Source organism: Bubalus kerabau, chromosome 6, assembly GCF_029407905.1.
Source record: "Bubalus kerabau isolate K-KA32 ecotype Philippines breed swamp buffalo chromosome 6, PCC_UOA_SB_1v2, whole genome shotgun sequence".
NCBI classification, from domain to species: Eukaryota; Metazoa; Chordata; class Mammalia; order Artiodactyla; family Bovidae; genus Bubalus; species Bubalus kerabau.
Window position 1 is genome coordinate 119894841 of NC_073629.1, and position 27931 is coordinate 119922771.

At 42.7% G+C, this 27931-nt stretch overlaps 1 protein-coding gene and 1 pseudogene across 1 annotated transcript; both read right to left on the minus strand.

Annotated features, from left to right (window-relative positions):
• Positions 1-355: 355 nt before the first annotated feature.
• On the minus strand, positions 356-1294 carry LOC129656364 (olfactory receptor 12-like; annotated as a pseudogene).
• A 24601-nt stretch (positions 1295-25895) lies between these two features.
• On the minus strand, positions 25896-26846 carry LOC129656365 (olfactory receptor 12-like). Its single transcript, XM_055587055.1, has one exon. It carries the CDS (start codon positions 26844-26846, stop codon positions 25896-25898), a length of 951 nt encoding a protein of 316 aa, XP_055443030.1.
• Positions 26847-27931: the final 1085 nt, after the last annotated feature.

Genomic DNA, 27931 nt, shown 5'->3' on the forward strand with positions numbered 1-27931 from the left:
AAGTGAAGGAAATGGCCAGAGACTTTGTCTAGTTATGTACCTTCACTGGTAGAGTTGAACTTGGGACACATACTATGCCTCAAAGACTCTCTGTTCATCACTCTACCTACAAAGTTCAAGATTAGAGTCATGCCCCATTGATATTAATTTTCTGAGGCCAAAGAAAATGTCTCATTCACTTTGTATCTCACACTCGAAATGCATGGCCAATGGTATGTGAAGGATTGAATGAAATGTTGGGTGAAAGAATGAATTAAGGGAATAAGGAACAAATTCCTCCAACCAAACCTAGTGACTCCCTTGAAGCCATCTTGTCCTGATGTCAAGATGCACTGCCCCTTCTGGCCACACTCCTTCACGTGGCTGTGTGCTTCTGGCCCAGTCTCCACAGGGCATCCTTCACCTCCTTGTTTCTCAGACTGTAGATGAGGGGGTTGAGCATCGGGATGACCAGGGTGTAGAAGACAGAGACCACCATGCCCTGCTCCACAGACTCCACAGCTCCTGGCTGGGCATACATGACAAAAACTGTCCCATAATAGATGGACACAGCTGTCAAATGGGAGCCGCAGGTAGAGAAGAGCTTGTGTCTCCCTCCTACTGATCGCATCTTCAGGATGGTCACTGTGATGTAGCCATAGGAGATGAGGATCACAAGTATGGTGCCCACAATTATGACCCCACAAAGGCCAAACATGACCAGCTCATTGATGGTAGTGTCAGCACAGGCAAGCTTGAGCAGAGGCGGCACATCACAGAAGAAGTGGTCGATGCGGTTGGAGCTGCAGAATGGGAGGCTGAATGTGAAGCTGGTCTGAATAATGGAGTTGACACAGCCCCCACAGTAGGTGCCCAACACCAAGCGGGCACACACCGAAGGGCGCATGGAGATGGGGTAGCACAGGGGGCTGCAGATGGCCACTCAGCGGTCATAAGCCATCACAGCCAAGAGGAATGCCTCAGTGGTGCCCACCATGGAGAAGAAGAAGAACTGAGTGGCACATCCTGCAAAGGTGATGACCTTGGAGGAAGACAGGAAGTTGGCCAGGGCTTTGGGGTAGATGACAGATGAGTAGCACAAGTCTAGGAAGGAGAGGTTCTTGAGGAAGAAGTACATTGGGGAGTGCAGATGGGCATCCAGGGTGATGACCACGATCATGGTGAGGTTCCCCAGGATGGCCACCACGTACAGGGCCAGGAACAGAGCAAACAGCAGGGCCTGGGTCTGAAATCCATCCAGTACAAACTCCTGCAAAGGCATCGCTGAAAGGTTTCCATTTCCATAGGGTGACATTTCCCTGAACTGGGTGACAGGGGCAGAGAGTCAAGAGCAGGAGACAGTGAGATGGAACAGGTCAAGGTCACACGGTGATCCTCCCGTGGATCACACACACCCTTCCGTGTCTCACTGCCCACTGACCAACACACTAGCCACTGCCCATTCCTCATTTCAAATGAGCTCAGACTGACCTGAAATTGTAAACGTTTCCACCGACTTGCACCTTCATAATCATGCATGGAGCCTTCCCTCTCTGGGAGACTCTGAGCTGTTGTCACGGGGTTTGTCCAGGGCTCCTCCAGAGCTGAGTGTCTACGGTGTAAGTATGGCTTGCATCTCCTGGTCATTTATGAAGGACATATTTTCCCTCCCCATGGGGATACTTCTGAGTCGTGCCATGTCTACACTTTGTTCGAGTATCTAATACTGCACGTTCTGTTCCTTATTTTGAGTGAAGTGAGTAAGTGAAGTCGCCCAGTCATGCCTGACTCTTTGCAACCCCGTGAACTGCAGCCCACCAGGCTCCTCTGTCCATGGGATTCTCTAGACAAGAATACTGCAGTGGGTTGCCATTTCCTTCTCCAGGGGATCTTCCTGACCCAGGGATCTAACCCAGGTCTCCCGCATTGCAGACAGATGCTTTAACCTCTGAGCCACCAGGGAAGCCCTTTATTTTAGCCCTACTTTAATTTCAGAAATTGTAAAGCCCTTTTTGCCATCCTGACTCAACCCAGTGATGGTCCTATGTCTAGGCCAGGCCGGGACCAGAGCAGGGACCAGTCCTCACCAGGCTAATGTGGGTGATTTGTCTGTCACCCCTGTAGACCGTGAGAGATATCTCAGCTTCATTGTCTCTGAGATTTGACTATCATGGCAACCATCAGCAGAGCTCTCTGCATCTTTGAGAATCTAAGGGTTCTTTCCTGCTAAGTCCTGATGTGGCATAATTCATGGAGAGTGGATAGCCCAGCTCCATGGCCTGAGAACCTGCCGGACAGGGACTGTGACACACTCAGGGCATGCCATGTCCTCCCCCTGTCCTTACTTCCATGCCACTGGCACCTTGGCACACTCCATGTAGGGATTGCTTGGAACAATGGGAGCCACCAACATGGTCACATCTGCCTCAATGTCTAGGTCCCCCTCTGGGTGCTGCCTCCTGTCCCTGTCACAGCCCAGACCTCCCTTGTCTGCCACACACTATCATAAAACATGGGGACCAGTTGTGTGATGGCCAGAGGAATTAACAGGATATGATGCAACTTAAGAGGAGGAGTGGGAAGGATGGATCATTAGCACAGAGCCATAGTGCCTCCAAGGGAGGGGAGGAGGATTAGTGAGAGGGTGAAAGCTGATTTTATAGAGTTTCATGTTTTCTAGAGGTCAGATCTGTAGCATCAGTTGGACATCTGTAGCATCAGCTATCTGACTTTGAAAGTGTGAGTTCCCCAGGAGTCGGGGTGTGCAGGCAGAGGCTGGAGGTCAGTGGTGCCTGTGGAGGAGTGATGACCCCCCACATTCCCTCTGAGACTGAAGTTCTCTTAGAAGGTTGTCTATGAGAGCCAGGGCTCTCTCTCAATAGAGGATGTGGATGAAAGAATAGGCTGTCCTATTTGGAATATTTAGGCTTTCCTTTCTGAAATATTTGACCCCAACTCTCACATGAGAGCAGAGGCAGATAGTCTGAGCTTGGATGCCCAAGATCCTCTTGAATATGTGTTTGAAGCTGGTGCTAAGTTTGGTGGCCCCTACCCACCTTGGCCGCCCACCCCTGTGCAAATAGCCCTGTACTCTCAGTGGCACAAGGAACCACCTCCTCTCCCTCTTCAGCTCTGCCTTCCTTGCAGTGAAGTGAGACTGAGGAGGGGGCAGGGGTGGCCCCCTAAGTGTCAGTGATAGTCTGTCCAGGTCCTCTAGTTCTGGGTACCAGGAGCTCCCACAACACAGTTCAACCAGAGTGAACCATGTTGAACTCACCTGCCCCTCTCTCTGTCCCCTCAGCTGGCCAGCATCCGTGGCACCTGCACACTAGGATCTTTTTATGGAGAGGATCCCTCCACCTGGCACAGCTGGGATTTGAGGCCTCAAGTGGCCAATTAGCTGCTGCCTAAACTCTGAGTACTCTGGGACTCCTAACACTCTGAGTCCCTGGAAGAGTTAGTCCTGTGGGTAAAATTCCCTTGATACATCTCAGCCCAAAACAAGAGGGGTAAGGGAGTCTGAAATTCCTCTGGGAGTGCTGCGGTCCACCAGATGAGAAGCAAATCAGAGGGACCCAGTGGCCATCCTTGGAAAGACTTCCCTAGGGCTGCAGGTGTGACCTCCTGGCCCACAGCTCTTCCTCCTCCTCTGCTCCATCCTGGCGTGTTGGTGTGATAAAGAGTGATGTGCAGGACTCTGTGTCTGCGGGAGCAGCACAGCCCATCCTAAGTCATAATATGGGCCTTCCCTCAGGGCAGGTCGAGTAAAAGTATCTGTTAAAACAAAATATTTTAATCCTGGACAGAAATCCCAAACCAAAGCATAAACGTGATTTGTATTTACTATGAAAATATAGGGGCCAACCTGGTTGCACAGTGGTAAAGAATCTGCCTGCTGCCAAAGACACAGAAGATGTGGGCTCCATCCCTGGCTCAGGAAGATCCCCTGGAGAAATAAATGGCCACCACTCCAGTATTCTTGCCTGGAAGATTCCATGAACAGAGGAGCCTGTCAGGCTACAGTCCATCTGTCACAAAGAGTAAGATATGACCGAGCAACTGAACATACACACATTAAAATATAGAAAGTATGCAAGTGAAAAGCTGGAGAAACTTGGATCATGAATATCCTAAGAAAACCAAGGCTTTTGTGGCTTAATAATCATTAAAATACAAAATAGACCTCAGGAGAAAATTTTGCTCATAAAGGGCCATTTCATAATTCAAATGTTCAATCAAACTGGGTAATGTGAAAAATTTAAATATGTATACAACTAATAAAGATTTAAAATATGTAATGTAAAAGCTGACAGAAATGAAAAGAAATGTAAATCTCCAAATCATGGTTGATATTTTATCAGGCTTCTCTCTGTAACTGGTAAAGCAAGCAGAAATACTGTTATATGATAGAATTGGTTCAACGTATCAACCACATGGACCTCCCTGGCATCAGTTCAGTTCAGTACTCGGTTGTGTCCGACTCTTTGAGACCCCATGGATTGCAGCATGCCCGGGTTCCCTGTACATCACCAACTCCCGGAAAATTGCTCAAGCTCATAACCATGAGTCAATGATGCCATCCAACCATCTCATCCCCTGTCGTCCCCTTTTTCTCCTGCCTTCAATCTTTCCCAGAATTGGGGTCTTTTCTAATTAGTCAGTTCTTTGCATCAGGTGGCCAAGGTATTGGAGTTTCAGCTTCAGCATCATTCCTTCCAATGAATACTCAGGACTGACTTCCTGTAGGATTAACTAGTTTGATCTCCTTGCAGTCCAAGGGACTCTCAAGAGTCTTCTCCAACACCACAGTTCAAAGGCACCAATTCTTCAGCACTCAGCTTTCTTTATAGTCCAACTCTCACATCCATACACAACTGCTGGAAAAACCATAGCTTTGACTAGATGGACCTTTGTTGGCAAAATAATGTCTCTGCTTTTAAATATGCTGTCTAGGTTGGTCATAGCTTTTCTTCCAAGGAGCAAGCATCTTTGAATTTCATTGCTGCAGTCACCATCTGCAGTGATTTTTGAGCCCCCCCCCCCAAATAAAATCTGTCACTGTTTCCACTTTCCCCCATATATTTGCCATAAAGTGATGGGACCAGATGCCATGATCTTAGTTTTCTGGATGTTGAATTTTAAGCCAGTTTTTTCAATCTCCTCTTTAACTTTCATCAAGAGGCTCTTTAGTTCTTCACTTTCTGCTATTAGGGTGGTATCATCAGCATATCTGAGGTTATTGATATTTCTCCCCACAATCTTGATTCCAGTTTGTGCTTCATCAGCCTGGCATTTTGCATGATTTACTCTGCATAGAAGTAAAATAACGAGGAGACAATATACAGCCTTGATGTACTCTTTTCCCAATTTGAAATCAGTGTGTTGTTCCATGTCTGGTTCTAACTGTTCCTTCTTGACCTGCATCCAGATTTCTAAGGAAGCAGGTAAGGTGTTCTGGTATTTCCATCTCTTGAAGAATTTTCCACAGTTTGTGGTGATCCACACGGTCAAAAGCTTTGATGTAGTCAATGAAGCAGAAGTAGATGTTTTTCTGGAATTTTGAGCAATACTTTGCTGGCATGTGAGATGAGTGCAATTGTGCGGTAGTTTGAGCATTCTTTGGCATTGCCTTTCTTTGGGGTTGGAATGCAAACTGACCTTTTCTGGTCCTGTGACCACTGCTGAGTTTCCCAAATTTTCTGACATATTGAGTGCATCATTTTCATAGCATCATCTTTTAGGATTTGAACTAGGTCAACTGGTATTCCATCACCTCCACTAGCTTTCTTCATAGTGATTCTTCCTAAGGCCCTCTTGACTTTGCATTCCAGGATGCCTGGCTCTAGGTGAGTGATCACACCATCCTGGTTATCTGGGTCATGAAGATCTTTTTTTTGTATAGTTCTTCTGTGTATTCTTGCCACAGTTAGTTCCCAGTCTTATTTTTGCTAACTGTATGGAGCTTCTCCATCTTTGGCTGCAAAGAATATTATCAGTCTGATTTTGGCATTGACCATCTGGTGATATCCATATGTAGAGTCGTCTCTTGTGTTGATGGAAGAGGATGCTTGCTATGACCAGTGTGTTTTCTTAGCAAAACTCTGTTAGCCTTTGCTCTGCTTCATTTTGTACTCCAAGGCCAGACTTGCCTGTTAGTCCAGGTGTTTCTTGACTTCCTACTTTTGCATCCCCATCCCCTATGATGGAAAGACATGTTTTGGGGGGTGTTAGTTCTAGACGGTCTTGTAGGTCTTCACAGAAACATTGCAACTTCACCTTCTTTGGCATTAGTGGTTGAGGCATAGACTTGGATTACTGTGATATTGAATGGTTTGCCTTGGAAATGAACAGAGATCATTCTGTCGTTTTTAAGAAAGCACCCCAGTACTGCATTTCGGACTCTTTGGTTGACTATGAGGGCCACTCTATTTCTTCTAAGGGATTTTTGCCCACAGTAGTAGATAAAATGGTCATCTGAATTAAATTCACCCATTCCAGTTCATTTTAGTTCACTGATTCCTAAAATGTCGACGTTTACTCTTGCTATCTCCTGTTCGACCTTTTCCAATTTACCTTGACTCATGGAGCTAACATTCCAGGTTCCTATGCAATATTGTTCTTTACAGCATTGGACTTCACTTCCATCACCAGTCACATCCACAATTGGGTGTTGTTTTCACTTTGGCTCTGTCTCTTCATTCTTTCTGGATTTATTTCTCCACTCTTCTACAGTACCATATTTGGCACCTACTGACCTGGGGAGTTAATCTTTTAGTGTCCTATCTTTTTGCCTTTTCATACTGTTCCTGGGGTTCTCAAGGCAAGAGTACTGAAGTGGTTTGCCATTCCTTTCTCCAGTGGACCACGTTTTGTCAGAACTCTCTACCATGACCTGTCTGTCTTGGGTGGCCCTACACAGCATGGTTCATAGTTTCTTTGAGCTACACAACACTGTGGTCCATGAGATCAGTTTGATTAGTTTTCTATGATTGTGGTTTTCCTTCTGTCTGACCTCTGCTGGATAAAGATAAGAGGCTTATGAATTTTCCTGATAGGAGAGACTAATGGGTGTTGTTCTGATGGGTGGGGCCATGCTCAGTAAATCTTAATCCAATTTCTGTTGATGGACAGGGCTGTGTTCCCTCCTTATTGTTTAACCTGAGACCAAACTATGGTATGTTTAATGAAGATAATCACATGTATGGATGTGAGAGTTGGAGTATAAAGAAATCTTCAGGATGGGGAGCACATGTATACCTGTGGTGGATTCGTTTTGATGTTTGGCAAAACTAATACAGTGTTTCAGGTTTAAAAATAAAATAAAATTAAAAGAAATCTATAAAGACTATAAGGATTGAAGGCAGGAGAAGGGGATGACAGAAGATGAGATGGTTGTATGGTATCACCAACTTGGTTGACATGAGTTTGTGTAAGCTCTGGGAGTTGGTGATAGACAGGGAATCGTGGCATGCTGCAATCCATGGGGTTGCAAAGAGTCAGACACGACTGAGAGACTGAACTGAAGTGAATGAAGATAATGGCAACCTCCTTCAAAACGTCTTGTGCATGCACTATTGCACTCAGTGTAGCCATTTTATTATTGAAGATTAAAGAAAAAAAGCAACATTTTGGCATATTATGCTTTATTATTTCAAGAAAGGTTGAAATGCAACTGAAATGAAAAAAAAAAGTGTGCACTGTATGCAGAAGGTGCTGTGACTGACCTTATTGAAACATTGTATGTTTCAAAGTGATTTGAAAAATTTTGTCCTGGAGATTTCTCACTGAATGATAATCCATGGTGAGGTAGACCAGTTGAATATGAGAGTGATCAAATCAAGACATTAATTGAGAAAAAGCAGCATTATACCATATGGGAGATAGCCAACATACTAGAAATATCCAAATCCAACATGGTAAATCATTTACTCAGCTTGGTTATGTTAAGCATTTTGTTGTTTGGGTTCCATGTAAGTTAAGCAAAGAAAACCTTCTTGACCGTATTTCAGCTTCCAATTTTCTAATTAAATGTGACAAATGTTTCGTTTTTAAAACAAATTTTGACACGGGATGAAAAGTGGATACTGTACAATAATGTGGAACAGAAAGGATGATGGGACAAGTGAAATGAACCAACACCAACCACATCAAAAACTGATCTTCATTCAAAGTAAGTGATGTTGCATATATGGTGGGTTTGGAAGGGAGTCGTCTATCGTGAGCTCCTCCTGGAAAAGAAAGCAATTAATTCCAACAAGCACTGCTACCAATGAGACCAACTGAAGCATCACTCAAAGAAAAGCATCTGGAATTAGTCAACATAAACTGCAGAATCTTTCATCAGGATAATTCAAGACCACATGTTTCTTTGATGACCAGGCAAAACTGTTACAGCTTGGCTGGGAAGTTCTGATTCATTCACCATATTCAGCAAACACTACACCTTCAGATTTTGATTTATTTAGGTCTTTACAAAATTCTCTTAATGGAAAACATTTTAATTTCCTGGAAGACTGTAAAAGGTACCTAAAGCAGTTCTTGGCTCAGAACGATCAAGAGTTTTTGAAAGATGGAATTATAAAGTTTCCTGAAAAATGGCAGAAGATAGTGGAACAAAAGGGTGAATACATTGTTCAATAAATTCTTTGTGAAAATGAAAAATGTGCCTTTTATTTTACTTAAAAACCAAAAGAATGTTTTGGTAAATCCAATATATAAAAATATATATACAATATATATAAAATCCTAAAGATAGATACAAATCTGTTATAATAGCAAATTTAGCATAGTGTCAATATACAAAGCCAACACATTAAAATCAGCAGCATTACTATGCACTGTCAATGAACTATTTAACAAAGAATTAATAAAGCCAATCATTTACAAAAATATCAAAAAGAATAAAGTACTAAGGACTCAACTTAGCCAAGGAAACAAAAGAGTTATAGAACTAGAAACCATAGCTGAAAGCAATTAAAGGTATCAACATAAATGAAAGATATCCCATGTGCATGAGTTGGAAAATGGGAAAATTACCCACTGTGATCTAAGATTCAGTGTAATCCTTATCAAAATCACAATGCTGTTTTTTTGCAGAAAATAAAAATTACGTTTTAAAATTCAAATGGAGTCTCAAGAAAGACCAAATAGCTAAAAAAAAAAAAATCTTGAAAACAAAGTTGGTGGTCTCAGAATTCTAAATTTGAAAATATATTACAATTCTACAGTAATCAAAACTGGTGGTACTGGCACAAAGACAGATCTGTAGAACAAAAGAGGTGAACAGAGAGCCCAGAAATGAAATTTCATGGATATAATCAAATGATTGAAAACAAGAGTGCCAAGACATCTCATGGGGAAAAGACAGATCTTTCAACAAACAGCATTGGGAAACTGACTGTGTGCAAAAGTATAAAGTTGACCCCTTAGCTTGCATCCTAACAAAAAGTAACTCAAAATGGATTAAAAACATCACTGTATGACATCAACCTCTTAAATTCCCAGAAGAAAACGTACAAGAAAAAGCTTTATGATGTCGGATTTGGCAATGATTTCTCAGCTCTGACTCCAAAAGCACAGGACACAGAAGTAAAAATAGAACAAGATGGCGGCGGAGGAGGTGGACTTGGGGTACATCTTTCTCCACAGATACATCAGTGATACACCTTCAGACAGCAGTGCATGCAGAACACCAGCTGAGAGCGGACAGGAGGACCTGACCAGAGGAAAAGAACCTATAGAACCATGCAGAACTCAGTAGGATGAAGTAACTAGGGGGAAGAACAGGAGTGTTAGAAGGACTGGATCTGCCTCAGCGGGCAGGGGAACTGAAGCAGGGGTCTGATTCCCACACAGGGGCAATTGTCTGAGTCAGAGAAGAAACATTTAAGGCTGAGAGTGAAACAGCTGATCTGTGGCAGCCTAAATGGAATGAGAATGAGACAGTCCTTGCTGCAGCCCCATGTACCCTGGACAGGAATGCTGGTCCCCTGGAAGGCATAGAGGCTGGGCACCGGAGTTTAGGGATTGTGGTGCAATCCCAGGGTGAGAGCTGCTATTGACGATAGAGAGACTGATTGAGGGCATGTGAGGGAGGAGATTGAGGGGGAAAAATCCTGTGGAGGAAGCCAGGCAGCCATGACTGCTGAGTCACGCGAAGGGGGTGGAGCCATCAGCATAGCCTCTCCCTATATGCCACCATGGCAGGTGAACAATAGAGAGGCTGGCCCATCAAACGCTTGAGGCACTGAATTAGAGAGTAGGACCCCACCTAGTTCAGATCAGTTCAGTCGCTCAGTCGTGTCCGAATCTTCGTGACCCCATGAATCGCAGCACGTCAGGCCTCCCTGTCCATCACCAGCTCCCGGAGTTCACTCAAACTCACGTCCATCGAGTCAGCGATGCCATCCAGCCATCTCATCCTTTGTCATCCCCTTCTCCTCCTGCCCCCAATCCCTCCCAGCATCAGAGTCTTATCCAATGAGTCAGCTCTTCGCATGAGGTGGCCAAAGTATTGGAGTTTCAGCTTCAGCATCATTCCTCCTAAGGAAATCCCAGGCCTGATCTCCTTCAGAATGACTAGTTGGATGTCTGCAGTCCAAGGCACTCTCAAGTGTCTTCTCCAACACCACAGTTCAAAAGCATCAATTCTTCCATGCTCAGCTTTCTGCACAGTCCAACTCTCACATCCATACATGACCACAGGAAAAACCATAGCCTTGACTAGACGGACCTTTGTTGGCAAAGTAATGTCTCTGCTTTTCAATATGCTGTCTAGGTTGGTCATAACTTTTCTTCCAAGGAGTAAGCGTCTTTTAATTTCATGGATGCAGTCACCATCTGCAGTGATTTGGGAGCCCAAAAAAATAGTCTGACACCGTTTCCCCATCTATTTCCCATGAAGTGATGGGACTGGATGCCATGATCTTTGTTTTCTGAATGTTGAGCTGTAAGCCAACTTTTTCACTCTCCACCTTCACCTTCTTCAAGAGGCTTTTTAGTTCCTCTTCACTTTCTGCCACAAAGGTGGTGTAATCTGCATATCTGAGGTTATTGATATTTCTCCTGGCAATTTTGATTCCAGCTTGTGTTTCTTCCAGCCCAGCGTTTCTCATGATGTACTCTGCATATAAGTTAAATAAGCAGGGTGACAATATACAGCCTTGACGTATTCCTTTTCCTATTTGGAACCAGTCTGTTGTTCCTTGTCCAGTTCTAACTGCTGCTTCCTGACCTGCATATAGGTTTCTCAAGAGGCAGATCAGGTGGTCTGGTATTCCCATCTCCTTCAGAATTTTCCACAGATTATTGTGATCGACACAGTCAACGTTGTTGGCATTGTCAATAAAGCAGAAATATATGTTTTTCTGGAACTCTCTTGCTTTTTCGATGATCCAGCAGATGCTGGCGATTTGATCTCTGATTCCTCTGCCTTTTCTAAAACCAGCTTGAACATCTGGAAGTTCACGGTTCACGTATTGCTGAAGCCTGGCTTGGAGAATTTTGAGCATTACTTTACTAGCGTGTGAGATGAGTGCAATTGTGTGGTGGTTTGAGCATTCTTTGGCACTGCCTTTCTTTGGGATTGGAATGAAAACTGACCTTTTCCAGTCCTGTGGCCACTGCTGAGTTTTCCGAATTTGCTGGCATATTGAGTGCAGCACTTTCACAGCATCATCTTTCAGGATTTGAAATAGCTCAACTGGAATGCCATCACCTCCACTAGCTTTGTTCGTAGTGATGCTTTCTAAGGCCCACTTCACTTCACATTCCAGGATGTCTGGCTCTAGGTGAGTGATCACAACATTGTGATTATCTTGGTCTTGAAGACCTTTTTTGTACAGTTCTGTGTATTCTTGCCACCGCTTCTTAATATCTTCTGCTTCTGTTAGGTCCATTACCATTTCTGCCCTATATCTAGCTCATCTTTGCATGAAATGTTTCCTTGGTATCTATAATTTTCTTGAAGAGATTTCTAGTGTTTCCCATTCTGTTGTTTTCCTCTATTTCTTTGCATTGATCACTGAGGAAGGCTTTCTTATCTCTTCTTGCTATTCTTTGGAACTCTGCATTCAGATGCTTATATCTTTTCTTTTATCCTTTGTTTTTCACTTCTCTTCTTTTCACAGATATTTGTAAGGCCTCCCCAGACAGCCATTTTGCTTTTTTGCATTTCTTTTCCATGGGGATGGTCTTGATCCCTGTCTCCTGTACAATGTCACGAACTTCATTCCATAGTTCATCAGGCATTCTATCTATCAGATCTAGGCCCTTAAATCTATTTCTCACTTCCACTGTATAATCATAATGGATTTGATTTAAGTAATACCTGAATGGCCTAGTGGTTTTCCCTACTTTCTTCAATTTAAGTCTGAATTTGGCAGTAAGGAGTTCATGATCTGAGCCACAGTCAGCTCCTGGCCTTGTTTTTGTTGACTGTATACAGCTTCTCCATCTTTGGCTGCAAAGAATATAATCAATCTAATTTCGGTGTTGACCATCTGGTGATGTCCATGTGTAGAGTCTTCTCTTGTGTTGTTGGAAGAGGGTGTTTGCTATGACCAGTGCATTTTCTTGGCAAAACTCTATTAGTCTTTGCCCTGCTTCATTCCGTATTCCAAGGCCAAATTTGCCTGTTACTCCAGGTGTTTCTTGACTTCCTACTTTTGCATTCCAGTTCCCTATAATGAAAAGGACATCTTTTGGGGGTGTTAGTTCTAAAAGGTCTTGTAGGTCTTCATAGAACCGTTCAACTTCAGCTTCTTCAGCATTACTGGTTGGGGTATAGACTTGGATTACTGTGATATTGAATGGTTTGCCCTGGAAACGAACAGAGATCATTCTGTCGTTTTTGAGATTCCATCCAAGAACTGCATTTTAGACTCTTTTGTTGACCATGGTGGCTACTCCATTTCTTCTAAGAGATTCCTGCCCACAGTAGTAAATATAATGGTCATCTGAGTTAAATTCACCCATTCCAGTCCATTTTAGTTTGCTGATTCCTAGAATGTCAAAGTTCACACTTGCCATCTCCTGTTTGACCACTTCCAGTTTGCCTTGATTCATGGACCTGACATTCCAGGTTCCTATGCAATATTGCTCTTTACAGCATTGGACCTTGCTTCTAGCACCAGTCATATCCACAACTGTGTATTATTTTTGCTTTGGCTCCATCCCTTCATTCTTTCTGAAATTATTTCTCCACTGATCTCCAGTAGCATATTGGGCACCTACTGACCTGGGGAGTTCCTCTTTCAGTATCCTATCATTTTGCCTTTTCATACTGTTCATGGGGTTCTCAAGGCAAGAACCCCACCTAGGGTGTCCCTTTAAGTGCCTGATGCACCAATCTACAGAGTAGGACCCCAGACAGGAGGGCCCTTCTATGTTCATGATGCGCCAAACAACTGAGAAGGACCCCAGGCAAGGGAGCCATCTAAGTTCCTAAATGGGCGGATCTATAGAAAAAGACTGGCTGAAGAGGCCTCCTGATCACCAGCTACAAGAGGCCAAAACAAGACTCTGATAGGGCCATAACTCCTGCACTGGAGGCCGTCTGTGTCCCTGCACACTTGGTGCAGCCAGGGTCCCTGCAAGCCAAGCAGCTAAGCACCTTCATGCCAGCCCTCACTGGGGCAGAGCTGCCACAGGCAAAAAAAAAAAAAAAAAAGCCTTGTGTCTATGCTTGCAGGGTCGCTTTTGCCATTTCTGGCTGCTTGCGACCCTGTGGACTGTAGCCTGCCACAGAAGAACTTCTCTGTCTGAGGAATTCTTCAGGCTAGAATACTGAAGTGTATAGGCCAATACTCATTGCCATACTCTTCTAGAGCACTATATTTCCTGCTGCCCTAGCTGACCACTCCCCTGAGTATCTGGTGCTGCCAGAACCCCTGCAACCCAAGCAGCTGCACCACCTCCACACCTGGCCTTTACTGGGGCAGATCCAAGTCCTCCAGGGCAGCCTCAGGAGCAAACCCCAGTGGATGGACGACCCACATGCAGAGGTGGAAATAAAACCACAATTGAAACTCAGGGGCAGTGTGGTTAAGAAAGAAGACCCAAAACCTTCTCACCAGCTGTACAAGCTGCACAATAAATCTATGTGGTCAACTGGGCAGACTCTGTGTCTATGGAATATATACAAGGACATTGAGATCTCCCACAAAAGAAAACGCACTAGTTCTGATAGCTGTGGACATTGAAGGCAAGAACACAGAAGATTAGCACCAGGTTATAATCTGAGCTGCCCTCACAGCAGGTCCAGAGACCAGCACAGTGTTGAAGGACATCCTAGGGAGGTGAGGTGGACTGTGACTCCCAATGAGGGAAAGGACTCTGACAGCAGTGACTCAAGAAAAACATTTATTTTCTTATGCTTAGACTTGTTCTGTAGATTCGTTGGGGTTTTTTCTCCCCTGCCTTTCCCCCCTCCCCCTTCTGTTGCAGTTGTCAATTTTTTGTCACTATGAAATCTAATTAAGCTTTTGAGCTTTTCTTTTTTTTCCTCAGTCATATTTTTTACTATTGTTATAAACCTCTGCATCTACATTGGGTTTTTGCAGTTCTGTGGAGGTTTTCTTTTTTTTTTCTCTCTCTTTTTTTAAAGTTTAATTTTTTTTAATTTATTATTATTTTTTCTACATTTATTCCTTTGTTTGCTTTTCCTACTATTCTTTTCCCCTTGCAGTTAATCTGTAATGTATATAAATCTTCTTCATCTACCTCTATTTAAATTTGCATATCTATTCAGTTTTTTTTTCCCCCCTTTCCTTTCTTCTCAACATATTTGTTAGTTTTGTTTTTATTGCTTTATTCTCCCCTTGGCACCCTGCATTAGTTTTCCTTCCTAGTTTGTGCTATAGTTAGTTTTGTTCTTAACTGGTAAATATAATTTTTGATTACCTTGGTTTGCTGGGTCAATCTGCTGTACTTTATTTTTGTTGGGCTGTTTTGATTTTGCTTATGGGTGTATATGTATATGTGTATATTCCATTATTTTAATTATTATTTGCCTGATTTTGTAACTTCCATTTGTCAGGGTTCATCTTTGGATACTCGTTTTGGGGTATTTGTTTTAATCTTACTTAATGCCATAACAAACTACTTGTGGAATCTGACCAGAGATCAAGCCCAGAGCCTTTGAAGTGGGAGCACTGACTCCAAGACCCTAGAATACCAGGGAACTAACCCCAGGGAGTATCAGATAGTGAGAACTCACACAAAGGAAACTGCTTGAAAACAAGACCCGGCATCACTCAACCACGAGTAGCACCCTATGCAGGACGCCTCATCTAAACAGCAAATGAAGCAAAATTACAGACCCAATCATCAGCAGACAGGACTACCACCTCACTCAGCCTTGCCCATCAGAGGAAAAACAAACAAAAAAACAAAATAAAAAACTCAGTATACTAACGCATATATATGGAATTTAGAAAGATGGTAATGATAACCCTGTATGAGAGATAGCAAACGAGACATAGATGTATAGAACAATCTTTTGGTGGGATGATTTGGGGGAATGTCATGGAAACATGTATAATATCATATAAGAAACGAATTGCCAGTCCAGGTTCGATACAGGATCCTTGGGGCTGGTGCACTGGGATGACGTGGAGTGATGGTATGGGGAGGAAGGTGGGAGGGGGGTTCAGGATGGGGAACACATGTACAGCCGTGGTGGATTCATGATGATGTGTGGCAGAACCAATACAATATTGTAAAGTAATTAGCCTTGAATTAAACACATAAATTTAAATTAAAAAAAAATAAAATCATGAGATGTTAAAAAAAAAAAAAGAAAGAAAGAAAAGAAAAGACCCAGCACAAAGCTCACCATATATGGACTTTACACAAACCACTGGACTAATCTTAGGAGGGCAGAAACTGAAAGGAAGAAAGAATTCAACCTTGAAGCCTGGGAAAAGGAGACCTCAAACACAATAAGCTTAAAAAAATGATGAAAAGACAGATAAATAATACACAAATGAAAGAACAAACTAGAAATACAGAAGTCCAAATAAATGAAGAGGAAATAGGCAAACTACCTGAAAAAGAATTCAGAATAATGATAGTAAAGGTAACCAAAAACCTTGAAAACAGAGTGGAGAAAATGCAAGAATCAATTAAGAAAGATCTAGAAAAATTAAAGAATAAACATACAGAGACAAACAACACAGTTCCTGAAATCAAAAATACTCTAAAAGGAATCAATAGCAGAATATCTGAAGCAGAAGAAAGAATCAGTGAGCTGGAAGATAAAATGGTGGAAATAACTTCTGAAGAGCAGAATAAAGTAAAAAGAATGAAAAGAACTATGGATAATCTCAGAGAACTCTTGGACAATATCAAATGCACCAATATTCGAATTATAGGGGTCCCAGAAGAAGAAGAGAAAAAGAAAGAATATGAGAAAATTTTGGAAGAGATTATAGTTGAAAATTTGCCCAACATGGAAAAGGAAATAGTCAATCAAGTTTAAGAGGTGCAAAGAGTTCCATACAGGATAAACCCAAGCAGAAACACACCAAGACACACACTAATCAAACTAAGACTAAACACAAAGAAAGAATATTAAAAGCAGCAAGGGAAAAGCAACAAGTAACATACAAGGGAAATCCCCTTTGCTTAACAGCTGATTTTTCAGCAGAAAACTCTGCAGGCCAGAAGGCAATGACAGGATATATTTAAAGTACAAAAAGGGAAAAATCTACAACCAAGATTACTGTACCTGGCAAGGATTTCATTCAAAATTGATGGGGAAATAGAAAGCTTTCCAGGCAAGCAAAAGTTAAGAGAATTCAGTACCACCAAACCAGCTTTACAGCAAATGTTAAAGGGACTTGTATAGTCAAGAAATACAAGAGAAGAAAATCTACAAAATCAACCCCAAACAATTAAGAAAATGGCAATAGGAACATAAATATCAATAATTACTTTAAATGTAAACAAATTAAATGCTCCAACCAAAAGACACAGACTGGCTGAATGGATGCACAAACAAGACCTATATATAAATGCTGTCTACAAGAAACCCATTTCAGACCTAACAACACATATAGACTGAAAGTGAGAGGATGGAAAAATATATTCCATGCAAATGGGAAGCAAAAGAAAGCCAGAGCAGCAATCCTCATATCAGACAAAATAGACCTTAAAATAAAGAAGATTACAAGAGATAAGGAAGGACTCTATATAATGATCAAGGGATCAGTCCAAGAGGAAGACATGACAATTGTAAATATCTCTGCACCCAACATAGGAGCACCTCAATACATAAGGCAAACACTAACAGACATAAAAGGAGAAATTGACAGTAACACAATAATAGTAGGAGACTTTAACACACCACTCACACCAATAGACAGATCATCAAAACAGAAAATTAATAAGGAAACACAAGTCTTAAAAGATACATTAGATGAGATGGATCTCATTGATGTCTTCAGGACATTCCATCCAAAGGCATAAGAATACACCTTCTTCTCAAGTGCCCATAGAAAATTCTCCAGGACAGACCATGTCTTGGGTCACAACTCAGTAAATTTAAGAAAACTGAAATCATATCAAGCATCTTCTCTGATCACAATGCCATGAAACTAGATCTCAATTACAAGAAGAAAAAAAAAGATGTAAAAAAACACAAATACCACAGTACGTTTCTAAATAATCAACAGGTTACTGAGGAAATCAAAAGGGAAATTAAAAATTCTAGAAACAAATGACAATGAAAACATGACAACTCCAAACCTATGGGAGGCAGCAAAAGCAGTTCTAAGAGGGAAGTTTATAGTAATTACAATCCTACCTCAAGAAACAAGAAAAAAACATCGAGCAGACAACCTAACTTTACACCTAAAGCGACTGGAAAAGAAGAACCAAAAAAAAAAAAAAAAAACCCAAGATTAGTAGAAGGAAAGAAATCATAAAGATCAGAGTGGAAATAAATGAAAAAGAAATGAAGGAAACAGCAGTAAAGATTAATAAAACTAAAAGTTGATTCTTTGAGAAGATAAAGAAAATTAAGAAACTTTAGCCAGACTCATCAAGAAAAAAGAAAGAAGAATCAAATCAACAAAATTAGAAATGAAAAAGGAGAGGTTACAACAGACAGTGCAGAAATACAAAGGATTATAAGAGACTATTATGAAGAACTATATGGCAATAAAGTGGATAACCTGGAAGAAATGGACAGATTCTTAGAAAAGTTCAATCTTTTAAGATTGAACCAAGTAGAAATAGAAATTATGAACAAACCAATTACAAGGGCTGAAATTGAAGCTGTGATAAAACATATCCCAAAAAACAAGAGCAAAGGACTGGATGACTTCACAGGGGAATTCTATCAAACATTTTGAGAGGAGCTAATGCCTAGCCATCTAAAACTGTTTCCAAAAAATTGCAGAGGAAGGAACATTTCCAAACTCATTCTATGAGTATCATCACCCTGATACCAAACCAGACAAAGACAACGCAAAAAAAGAAAACTACGGGCCAATATCAGTGATGAGCATAGATGCAAAAATCCTCAACAAAAATTTTGCAAACAGAATTCAGCAACACATCAAAAAGCTCATACACCATGGTCAAATTGGTTTTTTTCCAGGGATGCAAGGATTCTTCAGTATAAGAAAATCAAACAATGTGATACACCATATTAACAAATTGAAAGATAAAAGCCAAATTATAATCTCAGTAGATGCAGAAAAAGCCTTTGACAAAATTCAGCACCAATATATGATTAAAATTCTTCAAAAACTGGGCATAAAAGGAATCTACCTCAATATAGTGAAGGCCATATATGATAAGCCTACAGCAAACATTATTCTCAATGGTGAAAAGCTGAAAGCATTCCCCCTAAGATCAACAAGACAAGGGTGTCCACTTTCACCACAATTATTCAACATAGTTCTGGGAGCCCTAGCTACAGCAGTCAGAGAAGAAAAAGAAATAAAAGGAATCCAGATTGAAAAGAAGAAGTAAAGCTCTCACCGTTTTTCAGATGACATGATACTATACACAGAAAAGCCTAAGGATAATATCAGAAAATTATTAGAGCTAATCAGTGAATTTAGCAAAGTTGCAGGATGCAAAATCAATACAAAGAACTCACTTGCATCTCTATATACTAACAATACAAAATCAGAAAGAGAAATTAAGGAATCAATCCCATTCACCATTGCAACAAAAAGAATTAAATATCTAGGAATAAACTTACCTAAGGAGACAAAAGAACTGTACACAGAAACTTACAAGACACTAATAAAAGAAATCAAAGATGACATAAACAGATGGGGAGATATTCCCTGCTCCTGGGTAGGAAGAATCAATATTGTGAAAATGACTATACCGACAAATGCAACCTACAGATTCAATCTAATCACTATCAAATTTCCAATGGCATTTTTCACAGAACTAGAACAAAAAATTTCACAATTCATATGGAAACACAAAAGGCCCCGAATAGTCAAAGCAGTTTTGAGAGAGAAGGGAGCTGAAGGAATCAACCTTCCTGGCTTCAGATTATACTACAAAGCTACAGTCATCAAGGCAGTATGGTACTGGCACAAAAACAGAAATATATATCAATGGAACAAGATAGGAAGCCCAGAAATAAACCCACGCACCTATGGGTACCTTATTTTTGACAAAGGAGGCAAGAATATACAACGGGGCAAAAACCGCCTCTTCAGTCAATGGTGCTGGAAAAACTAGACAGCTACATGTAAAAGAATTAAATTAGAACACTTCCTAACACCATACACAAACATAAATTCAAAATGGATTAAAGACCTAAATATAAGACCAGAAGCTATAAAACTCTTCCAAGGAAAACATAGGCAGAACACTCCATGACATAAATCAAGGCAAGATCCTCTCTGACCCACCTCCTAGAGAAATGGAATTTAAAATGAAAGTAAATAAGTGGGACCTGATTAAACTTAAGAGCTTTTGCACAGCAAAGGAAGCTATAAGCAAGGTGAAAAGACAACCCTTAGAATGGGAGTAAATGATAGCAAATGAAACTGACAATGGATTAATTTCCAAAATATGCAAACTGCTCATACAACTCAATACCAGAAAAACAAACAACCCAATCAAAAAGTGGGGAAAAGAGCTAAAGAGACATTTTTCCAAAGAAGACATACAGATGGCTAACAAGCACGTGAAAAGATGCTCAACATCGCTCATTATTAGAGAAAACCAAATCAAAACTACAATGAGATATCAATCACCTCATACCAGTCAGAATGGCCATCATCAAAAAGTCTACAAGCAATAAATGCTGGAGAGGGTGTGTAGAAAAGGGACTGCTCTTGCACTGTTAGTGGGACTGTAAATTGATACAGCCACTATGGAATACGGTATGGAGATTCCTTTAAAAACTAGGAATAAAACCACCATATGACCCAGCAACCCCACCTAGGCATATACCCTGAGGAAACCAAAATTGAAAAAGACACATGTATCCCATGGTTCATTGCATCAGTAGTTACAGTAGTTAGAACATGGAAGCAACCTAGATGTCCATCCACAGATGAATGGATAAAGAAGTTGTGGTACATATGCACAATGGGATATTACTCAGCCATAAAAAGGAATGCATTTAAGTCAGTTGTAATGAGGTGGATGAACCTAGAGCCTATTATACAGAGTGAAGTAAGTCAGAAAGAGAAAGGTAAATATCGTAATATAACACATATATACAGACTCTAGGAAAATGGTACTGAAAAATTTATTTGCAGGGCAACAATGGAGAAACAGTCATAGAGAATAGACTTATGGACATGGAGAGAGGGGAGGAGAGGGTGAGATGTATGGAAAGAGTAACATGGAAACTTACATTACCATATGTAAAATATATAGCCAATGGGAATTTTCTGTATGGCACAGGAAACTCAAACAGGGGCTCTGTATCAAGCTAGAGGGGTGGGATGGGGAGGGATATGGGAGAGAGTTTCAAAAGGGAGGGGATATAGTATACCTATGGCTGACTCATTTTGAGGTTTGACAGAAAACAAAATTCTGTAAAGCAATTATCCTTCAGTTAAAAAAATTAATAGAAACAAACCAAAGAAAAGTAAAAATAGACACACGGGACTCCATCAAAGTTGAAAATCTGTGCATTAAAGTCTTAACAGCATGAAAAGGCAACCTGTGGGATGGTGGGAAGTGTTTGCAAATCTTATGTCTGATACACAGTAGTATCCAGAATATATAGAGAGAGTTCCTACAACTTAAACATCAAAGCATTAAAGCACATATATGACATTGTGAGAAAGCAACATACAACGTGGAAGAAAACGTTGAAATCCTTTAGAAAATGATCTTACTTATATTTGCTGGCTGTGCTGGGTCTTCGTTGCTGTTCTGGCTTTTCTCTAGTCACAGATGGTGGGAGCTACTCTTCACTCTGGTGTGCAGCTGCTCATTTTGCACACTCTCATTGCTGTGGCACACATTCACTGCCCTGGCTTCTCTTTTGTGGAGCACGGGCTCTGGGGCTCGTGGGCGTCAGTAGCTGCAGCTCCCCAGGTCTAGAGCACAGGCTCAGTAGTTGCGGTGTGCAGGCTTTGTGCTCCACAGCATGTGGGATCTTCCTGGATCGGGATCAAACTCATGTCACCTGCATTGGTAAGCAGATTCTTTTACCACAAAGCCACCTGGGAAGCCCAACAATGTTGAAAAATCTTATCTCTACTAACAAGATAATATTCAGAATATATGAATAATTTCTACAATTAAACAGACCGATAACCAAATTGAAAGTGTTCATACTACTTGACAATTTCTCTAAAGATGACTTATAAATTGCAAGCAAACATATAAGAAAATGCTCAAAATCACTAATCATTAGGAAAATGAAAAGAAGAAAGACATAACACTTCACAATCATGAGGAGGGATACTGTGAGAAAAAACAAATGTTGACTAGGATGTAAAGAAACTGAAATTGTTTCACACTGCTGGTGGGGATATGAAATGGTACAGCCATGATGAAAAGTACTATATGGGCTTCACAGGTGGCATTCGTGGTAAAGAACACACCTATTAATGCAGGAGATGTAAGAGACTTGGGTTTGATCCCTGGGAAGATAACCTGGAAGAGGAAATGGTAACCCACCCCAGTATTCTTGCCTGGAGAATTCCACGGACAGAGGATCCTGGCAGGCTATAGTCCATGGGTTGCAAAGAATGGACTGTTGGTGGGAATATGAAATGATACAGTTCAGTTCAGTTGCTCAGTCATGTATGAATCTTTGTGACCCCAGGGACTGCAGCACGCCCAGCTTCCCTGCCCATTACAAACTCTGGGGGCTTGCTCAAACTCATGTCCATTGAGTCGGTGATGCCATCCAACCATCTCATCCTCTGTCATCCCCTTCTCCTCCTGCCTTCAATCTTTCCCAGCATCAGCGTCTTTTCCAATGAGTCAGTTCTTCACATCAGGTGCAGCCATGATGAAATGTCCTATACAGTTCTCCTCAAAATTAAAAAAAAATAATACCATATGATACAATCAAACATCTGATAATATACTAAAAAAGCAGTCTCTCTGAGATATGTGCATGCCTATTTACACAGCACATTCTTCCTCATAGCTAAAAGGTGGAGGCAACCCAAGTGTCCCTTGATGGATGAAGAAATAAACAAAAATCCATCACATATGCACGTGATGGAATATTAGTCAGGCTTAAATAGGATAGAAATCCTGTCATTTGCAACATGGGCACACCTTGAGGACACTGGACTAAGTGAAACAATCAGAGGCAAAAAGGCAAATGCTGTATGTTTTACTTATCTGGGGCACCTGAGGAAGTCACACTGATAGAGACAGAAAGCAGAATGATGGCTTCCAGTGGTGGAGATAAGGGGGAAACGGAGTTATTGACTAGGGGCATGGAGTCCCAGGCTTTTAAGTTGAAAACATTCCAGAGATCTGATTCACACAAGGTGAGTATGCTAAACACTACTGAACTGTACAAAGAAAATTAGTTACAGAAAAGTTATATTTTACATTAAAAAGTAGACACTTCTGAAGCTTATTATAAAATCAACATCAAAACTACAATATAGTCTTCAAATGTAATGTGTTTATTGTCCACCTAAACACAATAAACAAACTAGAGCTGAATCGTGTATATTTTGGAGTTCAATGACAAATTAACACTGAACTCAAATTATAATCAGTCAATAGGTGTGAGTTGAGAACCTACTGTGTACCAGCAGCTTGCAAAGTTACATGATAAAAAAAAAAACAAATAAAAAAACAAATAAACCACTTCTAACATTGTACAGTGATCTTCACTACAGTCTGACATGTCGGTTTACATAGAGGTAAAGTCAAAGTGCAGAGTTTAAAAATCATTTTCTTCAAGACTGTTGGAGAATTTCTACTATATCTAATATTGAACCAGCTTTCCTGATTTAGTCAAATTCAGAATTAATGATCTTTTACTAAGATCCACTGATTCCTTAATATCTGTACCATTGAATTTTACTATAATAGATGGTGGCAAATCTACTCTTGCATAGAAAAATACTACATTTTCCATTTTCCTTTAGAAATTTTGATTAAGGTAGTAGAAGGAAACTTATGGAATGAAAAAATACAGTGAGGAAGAGGAAGAAGAGGGAAAGAGAAAACAGTGAAGGAAGGAAGCAGGGAAGGAGGGAAAATGAGGAGCAATGAGATGAAGAGAGAAATAGAGGAGACAAGGGACAGTGGGAGACAGAGTGATGCAACTTGGAAAGAAAAGATATTTTGGAGAAGAACTGGCAAAGGTGAAAGTAATTATGAAGCCGGATATGAGACAGTGGGAATAAGAATTGAGCAGAGACCTTGAAGGATGTTCCATTTGAGTGGTAGTGAGCAGCAATCTGATGGCCTGGGTGTTACAGTCCCTCCCCAGCCCTCCTGAGCAGGAGAGCAGGGAGATGGAGAGCTGTGATCAGAGAGACAGGGCGCGTCCCCACTGAGGATACAGGGAAGAGAGGACAACCTCCTGGTAGTGACCATGGGAGTGATGACTCTACCAAGGGGAGATACGACAAGGAGGCCACTGACTCTCAGTCCAGGCTGTGTGCTGGGTCCATGAAGCACAAGGATGGATCTCTGAACAGGCAGGTGAAGACCAAGGATCCAGTTCCCCCAGGGAGTGTGAGTCAGAGGGCCAGGGAGCTGTGCTCACCATCAAGAAAGTGCATCTTCTCTCTCCACCCCCTGCTCTCTGCAGCAGCACCAGGACCTCCACCCTTATTCGGAGATGTCTGTGCGACAAGACACCATTTGTTAGGGTCACAAGTAGTCAGGACACTGTCACCGGTTAGGTAGATGGTAAACCCAATATCTTAGCGGTGAACGGTGCTGCTGGATTCGTGGTCTCTGAAGGAAAAGATTTAACTCCAGGACCAAAGCCAGTCTCAGTCACTCAGAGTTTTGTGTAAATTTTTCTTAAAGTGAAAGTGACAGAGAAATCTTCTGTCATATAGAAGACACCATAAGGGGGCATACACATCAGAAGGGGGCAGGAGAGTACCCACCTCACTAGTTTAAGCAGGGCCTTGTATACTTCTCAACTAGCTGCTGGGAACAGATAAAATATACCTCAAGGCTGTGGGAATTTTGTCCAGACCCTTTCCCAGAACATACATCCTGGGATGACATCAGTATGAGATTAGCCAGAAGGAACAGGTTAACCCAGAGCTCTAGGCTATGGAAGTTTTTACCTGGACTGTCTTCCTTAACATACACCCAAAGCTCAAAAAAAAAAAAAAAAAAAGGGCATGCCTTTGAACAAGAGATACTGCTGCCTACAAGACCTACTTGTCTAAGGCAAAAGAATGTGAAAAAGAAGGAATGTTTACCTCCTCCTTGAAGGGTGTTATTTAGGCTTGGACTCCTTATCAACCTGCCTAAGTTAACTCTCTCAAAGGGTCAGTGGAACTTTGGGTGTCAGGCATCCATGTTGGATCCCTGGGGACCCCAGCTGCTGTCTGAGGGGAGAAACCCAGGGCAGGGAGCACTAGGAGTGTCCGAAGCAGGAGCACAGGTGCTCCCTGCTGCCCTGTTAGGTGGCAGCATCAGTGAACAGAAGGGGGAGGAGGAGGAAGAGCCCAGGTCAGGATTGAGGGGAGAAGGCAATGGCACCCCACTCCAGTACCCTTGCCTGGAAAATCACATGGACAGAGGAGCCTGGTAGGCTGCAGTCCATGGGGTCGCTAAGGGTCGGACATGACTGAGTGACTTCACTTTCACTTTTCACTTTCATGCATTGGAGAAGGAAATGGCAACCCACTCCAGGGTTCTTGCCTGGAGAATCCCAGGGACGGTGGAGCCTGATGGGCTGCTGTCTATGGGGTCGCACAGAGTCAGACACGACTGAAGCAACTTAGCAGCAGTAGCAGCAGATGGTCTTCCTAATTCTTCTAGTTGGTTCTGGGTGACCCCATGCCATCTCTAAGGAAGGGCCAAGGCTGAGCATCCCAAGGTCCCTGCTAGGAAGTCCAGGGAGATTGCTGAATGCAGATTTACAAAGATTCAGCCTTAAAGTAGAGAGAGAGATCTCACAATTTCTTAGTCATGTACCTTCACTGGTAGATTTTGAATTGGGACCCATATCCTGCTTCAAAGACTCCTTGTTCATGACTCTGCCCACTGTGTGTTACCAAGCTTCAAGTTTAGGGTCTTATCTGTGGACCATTAGTCTTTTGATGGCAAAGATACCTTATCCATCTTTGCATCTCACACTTGTGTACGTGTTTCATGATGTGCTTCCCTGAAAGGTTGAATAAGATGTTTAATGAAAGAATGAATTGGGTCATGAGGAATGAATTTGTCAAACCAAAAGCAGTGCCTCCCCCAAAGCCCTCTTGTCCTCTCCTCAGGACACATTGTTCCCCTCTGGTCACCCTCCTTCAAATGGCTGTGTGTTTCCACCCCAGTCTCCACAGGGCATCCTTCACATCCTTGTTTCTCAGACTGTAGATGAGGGGATTCAGCATCGGGATGACCAGGGTGTAGAAGACAGAGACCACCTTGCCCTGCTCCATGGACTCCACAGCTCCTGGCTGGGCATACATGACAAAGACAGTCCCATAAAAGAGGGACACGGCTGTCATGTGGGAGCCACAGGTGGAGAAGAGCTTGTGTCTCCCTCCTCCTGAGCGCATCCTCAGGATGGTCACTGTGATGTAGCCATAGGAGGTGAGGACCACGAGTGTGGTGCCCACGATGATGAGGCCACAGAGGCCAAACATGACCAGCTCATTGGTCGTAGTGTCAGCACAGGCCAGCTTGAGCAGAGGCGGCACATCACAGAAGAAGTGGTCGATGTGGTTGGAGCTGCAGAATGGGAGGCTGAATGTGAAGCTGGTCTGCAGAATGGAGTTGAGGCAGCCCCCAGAGTAGCAGCCCAGCATCAGGCGGGCACAGACCGAGGGGCACATGGAGATGGGATAGCTCAGGGGGCTGCAGATGGCCACAAAGCGGTCATAGGCCATCACGGCCAAGAGGAATCCCTCAGTGGTGACCAGCAGGGAGAAGAAGAAGAACTGGGTAGCACATCCCTCAAAGGTAATGACCTTGGAGGAGGATAGGAAGTTGGCCAAGGCCTTAGGTGCAATGACAGACGAGTAACACAGGTCCACAAGTGAGAGGTTCTTGAGGAAGAAGTACATCGGGGAGTGCAGACGGGCATCCAGGGTGATGACCACCATCATGGTGAGGTTCCCCAGGACGGCCACCACATACAGGGCCAGGAATAGAGCAAAGAGCAGGGCCTGGGTCTGCAGACCACCCTCAAATCCATCCAGCACAAACTCCTGCAGAGGCATCACTGAGAGGTTTCCATTTCTGTGGGGTGACATGGCCCTGAGCTGATGATACCCAGAGTAGACAGCAGAGAGCAGGCCAGGGCAGCAAGAGGGAGCAGGTCAAGGTCACAAGGTCATATCTCTTGCAGACCAGAGAGCCTTCAGTGCCTCACTGCCCACTGACTAAGAGACCACAGCTGCCCATTTCTGATGCACTCAGACCAACCTGAAATGCAAAGATTTCCTCCAATTCATGAATCGCAAATATGCAGATTCATTCCCTCTGTGGTAAAGTCTGAGCTGCTATTGATTGGGGCAGGGGCTGGGTGCTTCAGTGAGACCTTGCAGTGTGAGCAGCATTGCAGCCCCTTGTCCCTCCTCTCAGAGAAAAGCTTTCCACCCCCAAGAAAATGCCTCCTAATGGTGCCGTTTCCACACTTGCTCATGTATCTTATCTTAAATTATCTGTGCCTCAGTAACTAATTCATTAATTTTAGAAATGCGAACTGAGGGCCCCATACCTACCTGCTCTTGAGTTGGTGATGATTCCATCTCCAGGCAGGGAACAGAGCAGGAACCAGCCCCCATGAGGCAAATGTGTGTGTTTTCTGTCTGTTTCTCCTGCAACCCCTGAGCCCCATCTCAGCTTCACTGTCTGGAGCCAGGACCACGGTGTCATGGTGTCAGCAGAGCGCTGTGTATTCTTGAGGACCTCATGGAGCCTCCTGCCAATGTCCCAATGTTGGAAAAAATGGAGAGGGGACACCACCTCCATGGTCTGAGAAGCAGCAGGACAGGGGTGTGACACTTTCAGGAGATGGGCATGTCCTTCCCTGCCCTGCCTCCTCAGAACACCCTGTGAGGTGACTGCTTGGAACCATGGGAGTCTCCAGCACAGTCACATTTGCTCAATGTCTGTGTCTCCTGCTGGGTGCTGCTTCCTGTCCCTGTCACAGCCCAGACATCCCTTGTCTGCACTGCACAGGGCTGACCACCACACTCACGTGGGACATGGGGACCCGCTGTGTGGTGGCCAGAGGAATGGTTGAGGAACCGTTGAGTGGGGAAGAATGGTGGGCATAGAGCCACAGTGCCTCTCGGGGGTGGAGGGTGGGGATGGAGGGTTCGTGAGAGGGTGA

Excerpts from the sequence above, each read along its gene's own strand:
- LOC129656365 (XM_055587055.1), bottom strand. The coding sequence starts at position 26,846 with ATGTCACCCCACAGAAATGGAAACCTCTCAGTGATGCCTCTGCAGGAG.